The 19486-nt window shown below is 43.5% G+C and overlaps 2 protein-coding genes across 5 annotated transcripts in view; one reads left to right on the plus strand and one right to left on the minus strand.

Moving 5' to 3' along the window:
• The first annotated feature begins 400 nt into the window (after nt 1–400).
• Nucleotides 401–1707, plus strand: LOC115149014 (uncharacterized). The gene is made up of 4 exons (XM_029691462.1): nt 401–670; nt 800–901; nt 1017–1226; nt 1431–1707. The coding sequence occupies exons 1-4, from the start codon at nt 509–511 to the stop codon at nt 1662–1664; spliced, it is 708 nt and encodes a 235-aa protein (XP_029547322.1). The 5' UTR covers nt 401–508; the 3' UTR covers nt 1665–1707.
• A 116-nt stretch (nt 1708–1823) lies between these two features.
• The window catches only part of LOC115149013 (unconventional myosin-Ic), a 35914-nt gene continuing 18251 nt past the window's right edge, over nt 1824–19486 (minus strand). For 2 of the 4 annotated variants that reach the window (XM_029691460.1, XM_029691458.1), the window contains exons 2-31: nt 17970–18128; nt 15371–15486; nt 14916–15114; nt 14478–14558; nt 13811–13990; nt 13618–13716; nt 13372–13485; nt 13146–13217; nt 12780–12899; nt 12551–12636; nt 9493–9598; nt 9273–9353; nt 9047–9138; nt 8777–8871; nt 8626–8672; nt 8343–8423; nt 8049–8154; nt 7858–7975; nt 6993–7106; nt 6792–6868; nt 5717–5785; nt 5227–5471; nt 4703–4786; nt 4275–4368; nt 4119–4174; nt 3694–3829; nt 3490–3560; nt 3285–3382; nt 2975–3074; nt 1824–2730 (exon numbers count right to left, since the gene is read on the minus strand). In XM_029691460.1, coding sequence (XP_029547320.1) covers nt 2707–2730; nt 2975–3074; nt 3285–3382; nt 3490–3560; nt 3694–3829; nt 4119–4174; nt 4275–4368; nt 4703–4786; nt 5227–5471; nt 5717–5785; nt 6792–6868; nt 6993–7106; nt 7858–7975; nt 8049–8154; nt 8343–8423; nt 8626–8672; nt 8777–8871; nt 9047–9138; nt 9273–9353; nt 9493–9598; nt 12551–12636; nt 12780–12899; nt 13146–13217; nt 13372–13485; nt 13618–13716; nt 13811–13990; nt 14478–14558; nt 14916–15114; nt 15371–15486; nt 17970–18095 — 3087 coding nt within the window. In that variant the 5' untranslated portion in view covers nt 18096–18128 and the 3' untranslated portion in view covers nt 1824–2706. Of the gene's footprint in view, nt 2731–2974; nt 3075–3284; nt 3383–3489; nt 3561–3693; nt 3830–4118; nt 4175–4274; nt 4395–4702; nt 4787–5226; nt 5472–5716; nt 5786–6791; nt 6869–6992; nt 7107–7857; nt 7976–8048; nt 8155–8342; nt 8424–8625; nt 8673–8776; nt 8872–9046; nt 9139–9272; nt 9354–9492; nt 9599–12550; nt 12637–12779; nt 12900–13145; nt 13218–13371; nt 13486–13617; nt 13717–13810; nt 13991–14477; nt 14559–14915; nt 15115–15370; nt 15487–17969; nt 18129–19486 lie in introns of those variants that run through there. The other 2 variants (XM_029691459.1, XM_029691461.1) reach the window with 2 other exon arrangements.

Consider the following 19486-nt stretch of genomic DNA (forward strand, 5'->3'; position numbering starts at 1 on the left):
AAAGACATATATAAATATCAAAAGATGCTCCTAGGATGTATGTCAATCACAGATTTTTATCGCTAAAAGGTAAGTCTGCTCTGTCTCTCGAGCTCACTCTCTGAACTAGTGTTGAGCTTTACAGGTGTTCCATAGCTGGACCACCTGTGGTATACTCCATTATCGCTATAAGGCTTAGATACTAAGAAGTCTGTGTTAGTGTGATGGGAGAATGATACTAGGTTAGAAAGCAAGGATTTTTGGAGCTTGTCAAATTCTACAGTTTTCCATAGTAGGTACTAGATTGTCAAGGATCTACAATTTGTACCATCTGTCAGTGTAGTCTCCATTAAAACCAGAACATTGCCTTTAAATTTCAATCACGCTATAAAGCTGAACTTCCGCAATACAGATTGAATAGAGCCATTACAGAGTTCCACAAGTAGCCAACATGTAATGAATATTGATTGGAATAAATGTTGTGATTGTGCAGTTCAGCATACATTCATCCTCTCCCTGTCTCTTCCAGATGGCTGTTTGGTGGTGCGTTCTGTTTCCCCTGTTCTTCCTCACCCTGAGCTGTGTGTACCCATGTTGTGGTTCCACTCCAGGCCTACTCCAGGCCTACTCATACTCCCTGAAATCCACCAGGTGCACCCACGCCCGGGTTCAGCAGCTGCTCAGGAGATATGTGAGTTAACTCCTCTGTTATTCCTCTGTTACTGGTGGCTAGTCTGCTAGCACTTGTACGCCCAGAGACAACAGCTATCCTCACCTACTACAGGCTGTTATCATAATGTACCCTCATTTGTCTTGTCAGAAAGAAGAGCTGTTAGATGATGAGCAGTTTGAGGACATAGATCTGGAGTTACAGACCATACCATCACTCTCTACAGACTTCTACCACTGGCTTCAGATGAAGGTTTGTGTTTGTGTGTGACCTGTGTATGAATCACTGTTAACCTGTGGTGGTTTAATGCTTTAAAAGGTACGATGGAGCAGGAGGGACATTGTGTATAATGTTACGATCTGTACAGGACTGGGAGCGTCTGAGTGCTGCCTCTCAAGCCCTGCACACTTTCTGGGCTCACCTGGATATGAAGAGAAAGGAGATGGAGGTGGATAAGGTGGAACAGAGAGAAGCCCACTGGATGGGGACAAGGGGGAAGGCTAAAACCTCCATACCCCAGGGTATACACCGCATTCAGACAGACCTGCGGGATCTCATGACAAAAGTCAACTTTCAGGTACAATGCCCATCATATAAATTAATGAACAAACACATGCACAGATACACATGAGGTGTTGACACATTGTGTGTATACTTATTGTCTTTGCTTCGCTACATTAGGTGTTCACATAGCTACCCATCACTCAGCAGCTACTGCATATCCACCGTGAGGAGAATATTGTTACGAGCTGTCTGATAAACCTCTCTGTGGTCTTTACAGTTGAGGTATGTGAACAGTTCCAGTGTGAGCCCCACCTCTCCCCCAGCCCTGACCCGTCCAGTGAGCCCTTCCTCCAGCCACCAGGCCCCATCAAAGTCCCTGTGGACCAGCCGCCTGGAGGGCTACGTCATCCTCAGGGACCTGGAGCGCTACCTCACCAAGCTGGCCAGAGACTTCATCCTCCTGAAGACCAAACCCAGTGGTCCTCCAAGCGCCCAGCCCAGTGGCAGATAGACACGGTGTGCATGGATTCATATTCATAATGCGTAATAGTACTGCACTAGCCTGGAAAAGTTGTGGTCAGAGTGGCTTTTAACTTATTTTGTGGACGAGGGATATTATTGGATGTAAGAATTTACGTATTGTTATGAATCATAACACAACAGTATTTTATGTTGTCAATGCACACAGTTTATTTCAGCAGTAACAAGTTAATACAGCTAATACCAATAATAATGATATTCATATAATAATGATATTCATATTATTCACATTTATAAATAATTCTGTATGACTTTTGACAGAAAGACTTCAATGGAGTTTAATTTCTGGTATTTACCCTAAGATCATGATTTCTGATCGTTGAGAGATGCTCTGTTCACTTTGTTAGACTGAAATCAGGTTTACATGTAGTATTACTGTAAATTGTACAGCCTTACTCTCCTCTGGGTTTCTCCCTGAGTTTCCATCTTTTCTGTCTCTCACTTTCTCTGACTAACAGCCGAGAACCGGAAGAGTGTTGAGAAACACAACCCAACATCCCCTTCTCCAAAGCCCTCACTGACTTCAATGCCTATTTGCCTATTTATTTACTTATTTATTACTTATTTATTTGAAAATGCTGTTTATTGTTGTTACTATGGAAATATAAATATTGTTTTGTATTTGTATTACATACAAGAGCTAATATATTGTAAACAGGACTACAAAATAAAGATGAAGCATAAGATTTAAAATGTGTGGTTTCATTTAATACGACTATTGCTAATAAACATCAAAGTATTCTGAATGCCGGCAAAACCTCTGAATCCATTATATATGATATGTCGTCAATAACTAAATCAATAACTATATAAATGCAGATTGATAAGTGCAATTGTGTTAAAAGAGAAAATAATCATATTTTTTGCAGTGAGTGTATGGCTATGGTCTCACATTTAAAGATGAAAAACAACTTTGTGTGGCTATAATCTGATTGGCTATGGCAGAAAATCATCCTGTGGAATGATTGGTTCGCTGTGGATTACAGTGAGGCGGCCATTACTTCCCATCATCATCATGGGTTGAGTTTAGGAGCCGTCTGCAAAACAAGTCCATTCACAAATGGCGTCATTGTTATTACCTAATGTGGATTATTGGTCAAAACTTCCAATGAAAATATAAAGACGAAAGAGGTGGCTATCTTTAAACTCTACTGCTTTCCATTTTACAATCCCAGTCCTCCATCTACAAGTCCTCTCTTCTCTTCTATCCCCCTTTCTCATCCTCCCTTCCTCAGCCCTGCTGTCCTCATAATAATATGTCTCTTCCGTCCCCTTACTCACCACTAGCAGGTGTCCTTTCTTGCCTTTGGCCACCTTCAGCTCTGGTCCACTGGTGAAGTCAATGACCCCCTCTTTCCCCTGAGCCACTGCAAACTTAATACTGCACACAGGAACAGACAGGAGGAGAGGACCAGAGGGAGGAGAGTAGGAAAGGAGGGAAGGGGATGAGAGAGAAGAGGGGATAAAAGATAACTATTATGATCACTAACAGTGGATGACAGTTGGAATGGGTTGACAAATGTCAGCAGGCTCTCAAAGATACTCTGATGAAGCTATCCAGTGTCCAGATGATCAGAGGAGCCAAACTCACCTGTCCTGGCTCATGTTGACCTTGATCTTCTTGTCCGCCATAGTGGCCAGCTTGGTCACCACCTCGATCAAATGATCACACTGGAGCACCACATCACTCTACAGGGCAGACAAGGGGTCAGAGGTACTGTACTTTATGGCACCATGGCAGTAAGTCACCATGACAACTGCTAGATAGAATAACCAGGATGAGGTCATCCTGTTACCTTCTGCTTGTTGTCCTCACTGGGCACATGGAGAACCATGAACCCATCACTGAGAGAACTCACAGAGATGCCTGGAAAGAGAAGAACCGTGTTATACACTGGACACATACACTACAACTACCTCATAACCAAGGTTACACCCCCCCACCCCTGGCCGACCACCCCTGGCCCCTCAATTCCCTATGGCCCCCAGCAGAGACTCACTCTTCAGGGCTGCATAGTCGATCCTCTGCTTCAGCTTGGCTTCGGCCACCAGCATGGCGAAGGAGGAGGTGAGGAGCAGCAGGCGAGGCCGTGCCTTGTAACCCCTCCTATCATACTTAGTCACCTCAATTCCATACTGACACAGACAGATAGAAAAAGAGAGGGATTGAGAGAGAAAGAGAGAGAATGACAGAGAGAGAGGGAGAGACACAGAAAGAGGGAGGGGTTGTCATAAAAACCCAAAGTTTGAAGTCTAACTGTGTAAATACTGATTCAAAGCAATACATGACATTGTAAAGATGATGTACACAGCAAACAGACAATTAGCAGGATTAAACTGCTCAGCCAACAACGTGAGACAGGGGTCACAAACACTGTCTCACAAACACTACAGAGGAATAGTATTACAATATCATATTACTCACCTTCACTTTGTCATTGCCCAGAGTCTGTATCACTTTGAGGTTGAACTCCTCATTGTCTGTATACAGGAGAGAACATCTGTCAGTGGTGTGTTTGTCAAGTACGTGGTCTGTGAAGTTTGGAAGTGTGTGCACACTGTGTTAGTGAGTGGACCCTACTTAGTCTGGAGGCCACAAACAGCTTAGGGACACTCTGGGGATAGCTGTCCTTCTGGTCCTTGAATATCTGACTGGCTACCACCTTCTGCTCCATCTATAGAAAGAGGACAGAAGAGATGCCTGTAGAGTGAGGTTGGAGAGAGAGACAGAGGGAGAAAGAATGGAGAACTGTGGACAGAGACAAAGAGAAAGAGACTCAGAGAAAGAGACACACAGATAGAGAGACACAGAGACAAAGAGACACAGAGAAAGAGACACAGAGAAAGAGACACAGAGAAAGAGACACACAGACAGAGAGACACACAGACAGAGAGACACAGAGCGAGAGAGAGAGAGTGTGAGATTTAAAAAATGAATAGAAAGAGGACAGAAATATCCTTCCTATGTGTTCCCGTCAGGTGACAGTAACAGACAGTAGAGTAGCCTACTTGTTTCTTCCACTCTGGCTGGATCCTCCTGCAGTAGGCGTGCATCATGTTCTGCATACACAGCCTGCACAGGTGCTCTGACGCCTACACAGACATAGGGACAGATACAAATAAAACATTGACAACAGTCAGATGCATTGCACCATCACCCCTTGGCTTACGCTTAATGTCCCTCAGTGAGTTTTGTGTGGAGTGTTGTTGGGCTGGTTACAGTACCTCAGTGAGTTTTGTGTGGAGTGTTGTTGGGCTGGTTGCAGTACCTCAGTGAGTTTTGTGTGGAGTGTTGTTGGGCTGGTTGCAGTACCTCAGTGAGTTTTGTGTGGAGTGTTGTTGGGCTGGTTGCAGTACCTCAGTGAGTTTTGTGTGGAGTTTTGTTGGGCTGGTTGCAGTACCTCAGTGAGTTTTGTGTGGAGTGTTGTTGGGCTGGTTGCAGAACCTCAGTGAGTTTTGTGTGGAGTGTTGTTGGGCTGGTTGCAGTACCTCAGTGAGTTTTGTGTGGAGTGTTGTTGGGCTGGTTGCAGTACCTCAGTGAGGCTAGGTGGGGGGATGGGCCAGCTTTTGTCCAGGACATTCTTAGGTGAGTTCCTGAAGAGCATCATCAGGAAGGAGAAACGCTGATGGTCCAGGAAGTACTCGTTTTCTGGACAACGCTCGTAGTGGCGGTAGATGAAGCCTTTGATGAACTTGCGTATGATGTCCACAGCGTGTCTGCGACGCCTGGCCCTCTGGCGGGATTTCATCCCTCTCCACGCAGACTGGATCACTACAACTAATAGATAGATAGATGGATAGATGCATAGATGGATAGAGGACACAATCAGTCATGTCACAGACACACCACAACAAGCTACAACTGTGCAGAGCTCATAAGAACAAACAACAAAGTAATGTCCTTTGCATTACTTCATTCATAGATTCAGCAGATATCAAGAAAGTGGCTACAGAGTAACTGCTTCAGGAAGCAGTAATTGAGAAGCAGAGAAATAGTGTGAGCTCTTTGATCCAGACCCTCACCTGCATGTCTGATGCGGAGGTACTTGGCCCTCTCTCTGTAACCCCTCCATGAGGTCTGTAGGGTGAGAACTAGAGCAGAGAACAGGAACAGAGGAGACAAAATGATTGGACCACAGAACAGAAATGTTTAATTGGATCCTACACTGAACAAAAATATAAATGCAACATGTAAAGTGTTGGTTCCATGTTTCATTCAAATAAAAAATCCCAGAAATGTTCCATAGGCACAAAAAGCTTATTTCTCTCAAATTTTGTGCACACATTTGTTAGTGTTAGTGAGCATTTCTCCTTTGCCAAGATAATCCATCCACCTGACAGGTGTGGCATATCAAGAAGCTGATTAAACAGCATGATCATTACACCGGTGCATCTTGTGCTTTGGACAATAAAAGGCCACTTTAAAATGTGCAGTTTTCTCACACAACACAATGCCACAGATGTCTCAAGTTTTGAGGGAGCGTTCAATTGGCATGTTGACTGCAGGAATGTCCAACAGAGAGATTGCCAGAGAATTGAATGTTAATTTCTCTACCATAAGCTGCCTCCAATTGGCTTCACATCCGCAGACCACCTGAAACCACGACAGCCCAGAACCTCCACATCCGGCTTCTTCACCTGCGGAATTGTCTGAGGGGAGGTGTGCTAAGGAGGTTCTGGGCTATTTCTGTCTGTAATAAAGCCATTTTGTGGGGATAAACTCATTCTGATTGGCTGGGCCTGGCTCCCTATGTGGGTGGGAGCCATGGCTGCACCCCTGCCCAGTCATGCGAAATCCATAGGTTAGGGCCTAATTAATTAATTTCAATTGACTAATTTCCTTATATGAACAGTAACTCTGTAAAATCTTTGAAATTGTTGCAAGTTGTGTTTATATTTTTGTTCAGTATAATTCCATTACCTTACTGTATTATCCATCCTCATGCTGCTGCTTAGTTGACCAAGTGGGCAGATCCCTGTTTTCCACTGCTACTCTGCTGTTTATCATGATCTGTGTTATTCTCCTAGCTAATTACATGAATTACATTCATTTCCCACAAATGGCCTTGTCATCATCTTCCCTGCTGTATAGTCTCACCGAGGGCAGGCCTCCTGGCTTCCAGGGAATCTTCAGTGCTGAACAGAGTCTTAGGGAAGCGGATGAAGATCTTGGTCCTGCAAAGAGATAGGCAATTATACATCAACAACATACTGTCTCATGTTTCTCCTCACAACATGACTAAGGGAAATGTATGTCCCCTTACTTCCCTCCCTCCCCTCTCTCTCTGTGTGTACCTACTTGCCCAGTTTGTATTCCTCTGGTTTGTAGCCGAGGTGTTGGACAAGAGTGGCTACTCCATCAGCCAGTCTGCCCTGCCAGTTAGGCCACGTCCCGGGACACAGAGACTTGTACCTGTGGTTACAAAAATGTATATAGTTAATACAGAAACTGTGGTTACAAAAATGTATATAGTTAATACAGAAACTGTGGTTATAGAAATGTATATAGTTAATACAGAAACTGTGGTTACAAAAATGTATATAGTTAATATAGAAACTGTGGTTACAAAAATGTATATAGTTAATACAGAAACTGTGGTTATAGAAATGCATATAGTTAATATAGAAACTGTGGTTACAGAAATGTATATAGTTAATATAGAAACTGTGGTTACAAAAATGTATATAGTTAATACAGAAACTGTGGTTATAGAAATGCATATAGTTAATATAGAAACTGTGGTTACAGAAATGTATATAGTTAATATAGAAACTGTGGTTACAAAAATGTATATAGTTAATACAGAAATTGTGGTTATAGAAATGCATATAGTTAATATAGAAACTGTGGTTACAGAAATGTATATAGTTAATATAGAAACTGTGGTTACAGAAATCTACATAGTTAATATAGAAACTGTGGTTACAGAAATGTATATAGTTAATATAGAAACTGTGGTTACAGAAATGTATATAGTTAATATAGAAACTGTGGTTACAGAAATGTATATAGTTAATATAGAAACTGTGGTTACAGAAATACATATAGTTAATATAGAAACTGTGGTTACAGAAATGTATATAGTTAATATAGAAACTGTGGTTATAGAAACATGTAAACAGAGTGGCATAATACACACACACACACACACACACACACACACCTCTGAAGGAAGGTTTCGTAGTGTCGGCGGTAGGCAAACCCAGCTCTCCTGACCCTCAGGTTCTCCATCAGACCCAGATACTTGACTTGGTGTCTGACTAGAGCCTCATCAAACCTCCCTGGGGAGAGTGAGAATATTTAATTGACTGATTGATTGATTGGACTGATTGACTTCACAGGGTGTATGATTACCTGACTGCTTGGCATCGTTGGGTTTGATACAGCGCACATAGGATGGATCCTTGGACATCAGTATCTCTATAAGTTTGGCCAGGCTGTTCTTAAACTGAGTGGCAGCCTACAGAGGGAAGCAGAGAGGTGACATATCAAACTGTGTGTGTGTGTGTGTGTGTGTGTGTGTGTGTGTGTGTGTGTGTGTGTGTGTGTGTGTGTGTGTGTGTGTGTGGTGTGTGGTGTGTGGTGTGTGGTGAGTGTGCGTGCTTGCATCTGTGTGTGTATGTGTGTGTATATATATATATATCTCACCGTTTCTGGGCGTTTTTGGTCAGTCACTTCCTCTCTGTGGAAGCATTGACTCAGGACCTGGCTAGCTGACTGGCATATGACCTGGACAGAGAAAGCACACCACAGAACCATGTAAACACAACACACCAAAACATCTGCAACACTCTATACCTACTGGAGTGTACACACATAAACCATGTGTGGGAATTCCGAGAGAGATCATGTGAAACCTGTAGTAATTGTGTGGTGAGTGTGTGTGTGTGGTTTGTGTGTTCTCATATCTCTATTGTTGCTCCAGCCTCGCCTCTTTCAAGTTTCTGTAGAGAAGGTCCTTGTTCTTGTCCAGAAACCCTTTGATGCAGATGAACACAAAATATTACAAACAGTATGTGAGGATGAAATCAGTTAATTATTTTCTGCAGTTACACTATTGCCAGATTGATTAGCTAGCTCACCATTGACACTGTAGTTGACCTCTCCTGCGTAATGAATCAGTTTGAACTCCTCTCTGCTCACTGCCTTGCGAGTCTTTGCATTCGCCAACTTGTGACTGACAGACATACAGAGACAAATCATATCTTAGATACAGAACCACAAATATACACACAAAAACATATTTGGAACATGGTGCAAATACACAAACAAACTGTGAAGGCACCCATGTGTTTTGTGCATGTGTTTTGTGCATGTGTTTTGTGCATGTGTTTTGTGTAAAAAAGACGCACGTGACAAAATGGGCATGGCCTCCCAAAGTGTCCTCAAGCTTCTCGAGGAAGGAGATATCGCTGGGCTCCCCTGGTCTCAAACACTCCTCATCCTAAAACACATTTATACCTTAACATTCAACTAGAGACAGGGAGAGGACAGAAGGAGAGCCATATTAGAGAGAGGTGAAAGGCTAAAGTGAGTCAGATACACTACTAAACTGAAGTGAATGTCAGTCATTCTCACCAGGATGGAGATCAAGCCTTTGTGCTTTTCCTCCACCAGGTCACAGATTATCTTGTTGTCGAAGTACTTCACCGGCTCCCACTGAAATACACAGTATCATTACCGAACTACACCTTCATCACTACATGACAATAGGTTTTCTTAGTATACCTCAATTCTTGTTTTGTGTATTTGAATGAAACCCCGCCTCTCTTTCTCTGAGTACCCCTCCCTGACTCACAGTGATGCCCTCTGCCTCGTACTCCTCCTGCTCAGACTTGAGGGTGAGCTCAATGAACAGCTGCTGCAGCTTCTCATTGCAATAGTTGATGCAGAACTGCTCAAAACTACAGGGAGATGGTTAGGGTAAAAAATATGGCACAAAACAACTGTGCTACAATGTTTTTTATTTATTCATTAGCCTTTATTTAACCAGGGGAACCCATTGATAACAGGGTCTCATTTCCAATGGTGCTCTGAGAACAACAGTTAAAGTAATGTGAGCAACAAATTTAAGCATGATCACTACAAAATTAGTTACAGCGCTTCAAATAAATAATATTACATTCAAAAGGGCAGTAGAAACAAATATACAGTGCATTCAGAAAGTATTCAGACCCCTTGACTTTTTCCAAATGTTGTTATGTTACAGCCTTATTCTAAAATTGATTACATTGTTTTTCCCCCTCATTTATCTACACACAATACCTCATACTGACGAAGCAAAAACAGTTTTTTCGAACATTTTAGAAAATATCTGAAATATCACATTTACATAAGTATTGAACCCCTTTACTCAGTCCTTTGTTGAAGCACCTTTGGCAGCGATTACATCCACGAGTCTTCTGGGGTATGACACTACAAAGTTTGGCACACCTGTTTTTGGGGAGTTACTCCCATTCGTCTCTACAGATCCTCTCAAGCTCAGGATGGATTAGGAGAGTTGCTGCACAGCTATTTTCAGGTCTCTCCAGAGATGTTAGACTGTGTTCAAGTTCGGGCTCTAGCTGGGTCACTCAAGGACATTCAGAGACTTGTCCCGAAGCCACTCCTGCGTTGTCTTGGCTGTGTGCTTAGGGTCGTTGTCCTGTTGGAAGGTGAACCTTCACCCCAGTCTGAGGTCCTGAGCACTCTGGAGCAGGTTTTCATCAAGCAGGTTTTCATCTCTCTGTACTTTGCTCAGTTCATCTTTGCCTCAATCCTGACTAGTCTCCCAGTTGCTGCCATTGAAAAACATCCACACAGCATGATGCTGCCAGCACCATGCTTCACTGTAGGGATGGTGCCAGGTTTCCACCAGATGTGACGCTTGGCATTTAGGCCAAAGAGTTCAATCTTGGTTTCATCAGACCAGAGAAGAGAATCTTGTTTCTCATGGTCTTAGAGTCTTTAGGTGCCTTTTGGAAAACTCTAAATGGGCTGTCGTGCCATTTACTGAGGAGTGGCTAATGTCTGGCACTCTACCATAAAGGCCTGATTGATGGAGGGCTGCAGAGATGGTTGTCCTTCTGGAAGGTTCTCCCATCTCCACAGAGGAACTCTGGAGCTCTGTCAGAGTGACCATCCGATTCTTGGTCACCTCCCTGACCAAGGCCCTTCTCCCCCGATTGCTCAGTTTGGCCAAGCGACCAGCTATAGGAAGAGTCTAGGTGGTTCTAAAGTTCTCCCATTTAAGAATGATGAAGGCCACTGTGTTCTTGGGGACCTTCAATGCTGCAGAAATGTTTTGGTACCCTTCCCCATATCTGTGCCTCGACACAAAACTGTTTCGGAGCTCAACGGACAATTTCTTCGACCCCATGGCTTGGTTTTTGCTCTGACATGCACTGTCAACTGTGGTACCTTATATAGACAGGTGTGTGCCTTTCTAAATCATGTCCAATCAATTGAATTTATCACAGGTGGACTCCAATCAAGTTGTAGAAACATCTCAAGGATGATCAATGGAAACAGGAAGCACCTGAGCTCAATTTCAAGTCTCATAGCAAAGGGTCTGAATACTTATGTAAATAAGGTATTTCTGTTTGTTATTTTTTTTAAATTAGCAAACATTTCTAAAAACCATGTTTTCACTTTGAGGTATTGTGTGTAGATGGATGAGGTAAATATTTTTAATACATTTAGAATTCTGTCTGTAATACAACAAAATGTGGAATAAATCGAGGGGTATGAATACTTTCTGAAAGCACTGTATATCAACATGTCCAGGTGAACAGTGAATAGTGTTGCCATAATATTTTAATTGCAGAAATGTGATCATAATCAGATTAGGATATTTTAGCGATCTGCAATAGAAGATGTCCTAAATGCCCCCCAGCCTGCAGATGTGAGCTAAACAGCACACTTGCACTTGAGATGTGTTTTTAGGTTATGGATGAGAAAGTGAACTGGTAAATCCAAAAGTTTGGCTCAATTGTAATGCTGCAAGGGTTGTATTAAATAGGAACAATATGTATTTATGTTCAATTCAACGACACTAAACGTATAAACAAAATCATTGACTGTGAAAGTTGACACATGTAGACCTTCATATATACGCTATACGCAGCACTTCGTTTAAAGCATCAATTTATCGAATCAATTATTGTTTTGTTGCTCAAACCGCAGGCAACACCTCTCAAACTCAGACATTTTGAAAAGACAGTGATGTCGATTCACACAGGAGTAGTATTATCAGAGGACCTTGGAGTTAGTCCAAAAACAGTAGGTGTTTTGCAGCTGGAATTATTACTCTTCTGCGATGTACAAATGACCGACATAGCAGATTCAGACAGGACTTAAATTACAGACGTGGTGATACGTGCTAGTGATAAAACACAAGGCTGAGTGGTAGATTTGAAACAGGTTTTAAAACAGAATCTGCTCGTGCATGTAGATGGAGTCGCCGTAATCAATTACTGGGAGGAGTGTTGCTTGAACAATCTTCCTCCTATTTTCAAAAGTGAGACAGGATTTATTTCTATACAGGAAACCAAATCTTTACTCGCAATTTTTTTGGCAGTTTATCAATGTGTGTTTTAAAGGACAGTTTACCGTCAACCCAAATACCTAGATACTTATAATGGGCCACAAGCTCAATTTGGGCGCCTCTCAAGGTACAGGTACGCAGGTCTTTAGGATACATTTTATGAGACCTGGAGAGAAACATTAACCTGGTTTAATCGACATTTAGAACTCATTTAAGATCGGTGAGTGATTCTTGAATTTAGTCATAGCCAAACAATTACATAATGTACAGCACATTGCTATACAACACATATTTATGCACTGAATAAATGAGCTAACATTTGTTCTGGTACCTATTGTGCTGGAAGACCTCAAAGCCATAGATATCCAGCAGTCCTATGACCGATGACGAGCCTTTACTGCTGTTGTACACATCATCCTGCAGATAGACAGCACACAATACACTCAATTTTGGAGGTAGGAAGCAGCATTATGTAGCTAGCAAAAAGAGGAGCAGTAACTATGTCCAAAAAAGCAAATTGTTTTGCTAGCTAGCTATCATGAGTGATGTTTGTGTGAGACCTTGAATGCCAGAGACTGGTTGATCTTCACCACCAGCCAGGTGAAGGCTCGGCCATACACCGCTTTGGCCAAGGCATCACGGGCTGCCACAGCCTGCTCAAAACTCAACGGGCTTATCATCTGGGACACACACACACACACACACATACATTAGAGATGCAAAATAATTTAATGTTAGCTTTAGTGTTATCCTATGGGCTCAGCTGAACTGTATCAGTACCCTCTCTTTAAAACCAAAATCTAAATATGCATGCTATACACATCAAAGGCATACTGTATTACTTGTTTGTAAGTGGGATATTAAACTATATTATATTACCAGGCATAGTTCTGTATCAAGTGAAACAGCCCACCATAGACACTCACCTCCTCCCCTTTGGCAGTGATTTTCTTATGAGTGAGAGCCTCTCTCAGTGCTGCTCCATCCACACCTAGCAGCTGCAGAACAAGCAGGACAACATCAACATCTGCCTTTAGAATGGGAAATGTGTGTGTGTGTGTGTGTGTGTGTGTGTGTGTGTGTGTGTGTGTGTGTGTGTGTGTGTGTGTGTGTGTGTGTGTGGAGGGTATCGTTCATCTTCATAGCTCCAACCTTGGACAGGTATTTGAGCTGTGGCTCAGTGGTGATCTGGTTTTCCCCATTCTTTCCTTCTCCAAACTGAGTGTTCCCAAGATGGAGGACACTGGCGATTATATTCAACAGATCCTAAAGAAGAAGAGTGAACAGACATTTAAACCATGACCTTCTCATTCTTCATGGTGAAACTTTGGGTTGAGTGAAAATTGTTTGCAGTGAAAAACGGTATGCAGTATTATTATACACTAAAATGTCTCTAACCTCCACCTCATCCTCATGGAAGCCGATGACGGTCAGGGCCTTCCTCACTGTTCTCCAGTCATTCTTATCATTGATGGAGCTCACCCTAGGACAGCAACCCTGAGAGGAACAGGACATCACTGATCAAATAACTGCGCACAGACACACACACGCACACACACGCACACACACACACACACGCACACACACACACCTTGACCAGGTATTGGTATTTCTGGGCATTCCTCTCCAGTCCCAGCTTGCTGAGAAGGTCTTGTTCTCCTCCCTCGAGCAGCTGGTAGAAAATATGGAAGTTCCTCTCGCCGTGGTTCTGGTGCACAACACGGGACTTCTCCAGCAGGTAGTTGAGGATGTGGCCTCCTATCGGCGCCCCCTAGGGGAGGTTAGGAACAGGGACAGTCAAGGTACTGCTGAGTGTGGTCCTACTAGAGCTGCTTTAAAGCCGATTTATGCTTGATCCGGTAATGCGGTCTGGCGGCTCCATACGGAGGGTGTAGCACAATATAAACACAAACTCACTTCCTTGACAACTTCCTTCACAACAGCTCTGCTCCACAAAGCGCAAGAAGTATGAATGCCCTGACTTCTGCAGAGGCCGCATCACAGTAAATGCTGTACGGCCAATGCAGATGCGGAATGACTATAAATCGTCTTTGAGCTGAATTATGCCCTCATGACTTAGACTCATAGTAAGGCATGCTGTATGGTAAGGCCTGAATGCAACATGTTTTAGTTATGCACAATCTTTTGATGGAATGGTGTGTTTTAGAGACAGTATGGTGGGATGGCATGAGTATCAGCGATAGTAGACTTATGTGAGGAAAATCCCTTAACCCAGGAAGGAAGAACAAAAGGCTTACCCTGAAGTCAAACTGGACATCCATGTATTTGCCAAACCGGCTGGAATTGTCATTGTGCAGTGTTTTGGCATTACCAAAAGCCTGTAGAGAGAGAGAAGGGAGTGAGGGGAACAACAGAGATAAGATCAAACACAGCTGAGCGATAGGAAACATTAACAGTACAGTAATAGCATGTTCACAGCAGGATGTATCTATTGTTATTGTTTTGTCAGAGATTGGTTCAAAATATGCAATGTATCAACATGATTTCTCTCATCCACAAATAGATGCACCTGTTTGAAGCAACATGATTTTGTAGTGGGCCATTAATTTCTCTCATTGGTGTTACACCAGTCTCAGTACCCCTGCTATAAATGTCCTTCCTCCTCCAGAGCCTTAGAGGTGCTCATGGAGATCCTTGGCAGGGGATCTTGGGAGGGGGCGGGGGGTATACCGTACCTCCAGAACAGGGTTGGACTGCAGCAGGCAGTCCCGGAGCGTACTCATGCGGTCAGCGACAGGGCAGGTAGTGGCGTAGTACTGGAGGATCTTCTTGGAGGCCTCAGTCTTCCCTGCTCCGCTCTCCCCAGAGATCAGGATACACTGGTCCCTCCTCTCAGTCCGCATGGCCCGGTACGTGTTGTCTGACACCGCATAGCTACAGGATAGAGAAACAGAGGGGTGGGATACAAACATGATATTAGCTAATGATCCAGCTCATACTGGTGTTTTCACATACAGTGGATCACGATCATATAACAAACACACAATACATACTGTAAATGTATTGTACCCAATGCAGATTCATATGTAGGCCTACTGTATGTACATAAAGACATCTGCACATACATGCTGGTCCTGCTTGGTCAGAGAGAGGTTCAGGATCAGGGGTCAGGGGTCAGAGGGTGACTCACATGTGGGGTGATATCTCGTAGAAGCTGACCCCTCGGTAGCGCTCCATGTGAGCCTTGGAGTAGATCTCCAGGTCCTTGTTGGGGTTCACTGACACCAACACTGACCCTATGTAGGTCTGATACAGGGAGACAAGAGCCATACACTGCCGTCACCAACCCCTCAAACACTGACATAAAATCAACCTTAACCAAACATTATGTGAAGCTATGTAGGATCAGTCGTGAAGAGGGCACGACAACACCTCTTCCCCCTCAGGATGCTGAAAAGATTTGGCATGGGCCCTGAGATCCTCAAAAAGTCACTGCTTGGTATGGCAACCGCTTAGCATCCGACTGCAGGCGCTACAGAGGGTAGTGCCTATGGCCCAGTACATCACTGGGGCCGAGCTATCTGCCATCCAGGACCTCCAGGAGGTGTCAAAGAAAGGCCCTAAACATTTTCTAAGACTCCAGCCACCCAAGTCATAGACTGTTCTCTCTGCTACCGCAAGGCAAGCAGTACCGATGCACCAAGTCTGAAACCAACAGGACCCTGGACAGCTTCTAACCCCAAACCACAAGACTGCTAAATAGTTAGTCAGGTTAGCTATTGGTTAACGATTTATCTGCATTGACACTTTTTGCACTAAGTCCTTTGATTATCACATACGCTGCTGTTACTATTTATTATCTATCCTGTTGCCTAGTCACTTTATCCCTACTTTTTCAACATTTTATGTTACAGTCTTATTCTAAAATTGATTAAGTAAAAAAATGTCATCATCAATCTTCACACAATAACCCATAATGACAAAGCAAAATATTTTATTTTTTGCAAATGTATTAAAAATAAAAAAACTGAAATACCTTATTTACAGAAGTAGTCAGACCCTTTGCTATGTTACTCGAAATTGAGCTTAGGGTGCATCGAGTTTCCATTGATCACCTTTGAGATGTTGCTACAACTTGATTGGAGTCCACCTGTGGTAAATTCAATTGATTGGACATGATTTGGAAAGGCACACACCTGTCTATATAAGGTACCACAGTTGACAGTGCATATCAGAGCAAAAACCAAGCCATGAGGTCAAAGGAATTGTCCGTAGAGCTCCAAAACAGGATTGTGTTGAGGCACAGATCTGGGGACGGGTACAAAAAAATGTCTGCAGCATTGAAGGTCCCCAAGATCATAATGGCCTCTATATCATTCTTAAATGGAAGAAGTATAGAACCACCAAGACTCTTCCTAGAGCTGGCCGCCCGGCCAAACTGAGCAATCGGGGGAGAAGGGCCTTGGTAAGGGAAGTGACCAAGAACCCGATGGTCACTCAGAGCTCTAGAGTTCCTCTGTGGAGAGGGTTGTCCTTCTGTAAGGTTCTCCCATCTCTGCAGCACTCCACTAATCAGGCCTCTATGGTAGAGTGGCCAGACGGAATCCAATCCTCAGTAAAAAGCACATGACAGCCCGCTTGGAGTTTGCCAAAAGGCACTTAAAGGACTCTCAGACAATGAGAAACAAGATTCTCTGATCTGATGAAACCAAGATTGAACTCTTTGGCCTGAATGCCAAGCGTCACGTTTGGAGGAAACCTGGCACCATCCCTACGGTGAAGCATGGTGCTGGCACCATCATGCTCTGGGAATGTTTTTCAGTGGAGACTGGGAGACTTGTCAGGATGGAGGGAAAGATGAACGGAGCAAACTACAGGGAGATCCTTGATGAAAACCTGCTCCAGAGCGCTCAGGACCTCAGACTGGAGCGAAGGTTCACCTTCCAACAGGCCAACGACCCAAGGACGGAGCCAAGACAACGCAGGAGCAGCTTCGGGACAAGTCTCTGAATGTCCTTGAGTGGCCCAGCCAGAGCCCGGACTTGAACCCCATCGAACATCTCTGGAGAGCCCTGAAAATAGCTGTGCAGCGACGCTCCCCATCCAACCTGATTGAGCTTGAGAGGATCTGCAGAGAAGAATGGGAGAAACTCCCCAAATACAGGTTTTCCAAGCTTGTAGCGTCATACCGGCAGGTAGCCCAGTGGTTAGAGCGTTGGGCCAGTAACTGAAAGTTTGCTAGATCGAATCCCCGAGCTGATAAGATAAAAATCTATAGTTCTGCCCCTGAACAAGGCAGTGCACCCACTGTTCTTAGGCCATCATTGTAAATAAGAATTTGTTCTTAACTGACTTGACTAGTTAAATAAAGGTTAAAAAAATATCTAAAAAAATGAAATACCCAAGAAGGCTCTAGGCTAACAAAGTACTCAGTAAAGGGTCTGAATACTTATGTAAATGTGATGTTCCCGTTTTTTTTATTTGAAATACATTTGCTAACATTTCTAAAAACCTGTTTTTGCTTTGTCATTATGGGGTATTGTGTGTAGATTGATGAGGGGAAAAAACGATTTTATCCATTTTAGAATAAGGCTGTAACATAACAAAATGTGGAAAAAGTCAAAGGGTCTGAATACTCATTGTGTATTTATTCCTTTCTCGTGCTATTTTTATATTTTTATATTATTTGTAAAAATAATTTGGGGGGGTTAGTTAACACCTGCTGTTTACAAAGCATGTGACAATCATTTTTATAGGACCAATATTTCCATAATGATATGATTATTTACATAGATGAGGTTCTCCCCAAAACGTCGGCGCAGATTCTCGATGAAGGCCGCCTCGCTGGTGTAGTTCTCCAGCAGGACAAAGTCCTGCACCCCCACCCTGTCACGTGCTGTAAGAGTACTCTCCATAACTAGATGAACTCTGCCCTCACCTCCCACCTCCTAGAAAGAGAGAGAGAGAGAGATAGAGAGGGATGGGGTGAGAAGAGCGGGGGGCTTCATTGCCTGCTGCTCTTTCCCCAGATACACATAACCCAAATTGACCCCTTGGCCCTACCAATATGCACTTCATCTAGACACGATAGAATTTGACAGGTATAAGCAATATGTTAAAATCCTCACCTTGCCCCCTGATAGGCTTGGAGTATTTTCCCCATATTGCTTACGTAACCTCTTAGATCAACACAAGTGCATGGAGGGTTGGGCAGAGGGTCGAGTTGGGATTGAGTGTATACCGACAACAGCACTGCAAATAAACACCTCCACAAGAGGCTTGTCAGGAACAACCATATCAACCAGAGGAAAGCACACAGGACGTTCAGACATGCAGAACACAAATCAAACAATGATGACATTTCAAGAATCCCTAATATAAACAGTGTCTCTAAGCTCCTCTATTGTGTGATTGTGAGATAGTGTATTGGGATGTATATACAGTAAATACAGGCCATAGCTCCAGTCAGGGTCTGACCAATGCTGCTAAAGAGGTGTGTGTACATGTAAACACTGGTACACGGATGGCAAACATGACAGGAATTAATATCCAGAGAAGTTCACCGTCATGTCCATCAGAAAAAAATCCCAAGGGAACAGACACACAAATAAAAATATACCTACTGTGGATTATCCAGCTATGACTGTACTATAATCCAGCAGTACAGACCGGAATCTCAAGGCTAGGCTACATCCTATATTCCAGCACAGTGCTACTACAACCAATACACTCTAGTTTGTTTGATCACTTTCTGTATCTTTTGAACAGAGTAAGCCAGCCCCCCCCCCCCCCCCCCCCTAACACACACATTCACACATGCACGGACCCCCACCCACAAACATACACACATACAAACACATGCAAAAACGCACACGCACACGCACACACACACACACACACACAAAGGGGAGGAACAATGGGGCCAGGTGCTTTGGGAACACACAGCCCTGTCAGGGGTGTCGTTAGGGGCTCGTTAAGGTAATTAACTGGTCGTTATCTCTGAACGCTTAATGGTGGAAAATCCTTGAAACAACACAAGGACAACAGTGGAGTGTAGCCAAGAACTTTGAGCAGAGGAAGGCCAGGAGACACTTCCACTCTGCGCTCTAACCCAGCCCCCCTCTAACTCAGTGTATTGTTCTCCCACTCACTTCTGCAGGTGGCCTTCCTGCAGCCAGTAAAACAGAGGAATTCTTTCTCGCACACACATGAATATGTAGCGATTAGCGAAGCAGTCATATTTTCCGAAGGATACAACTGAAGTATTTTAGGGTCAGGTCTTCAAGGAACTTCATTGAATGTGTCT

Source organism: Salmo trutta, chromosome 15, assembly GCF_901001165.1.
Source record: "Salmo trutta chromosome 15, fSalTru1.1, whole genome shotgun sequence".
Lineage (NCBI taxonomy): Eukaryota > Metazoa > Chordata > Actinopteri > Salmoniformes > Salmonidae > Salmo > Salmo trutta.

Bases quoted from the DNA above. Each gene is read 5' to 3' on its own strand.
- LOC115149014 (XM_029691462.1), top strand. From the start codon at position 509: ATGGCTGTTTGGTGGTGCGTTCTGTTTCCCCTGTTCTTCCTCACCCTG. The intron at 671-799 runs GTGAGTTAACTC...TTGTCTTGTCAG, and splicing joins AGCAGCTGCTCAGGAGATAT to AAAGAAGAGCTGTTAGATGA. The intron at 902-1,016 runs GTTTGTGTTTGT...CGATCTGTACAG, and splicing joins ACCACTGGCTTCAGATGAAG to GACTGGGAGCGTCTGAGTGC.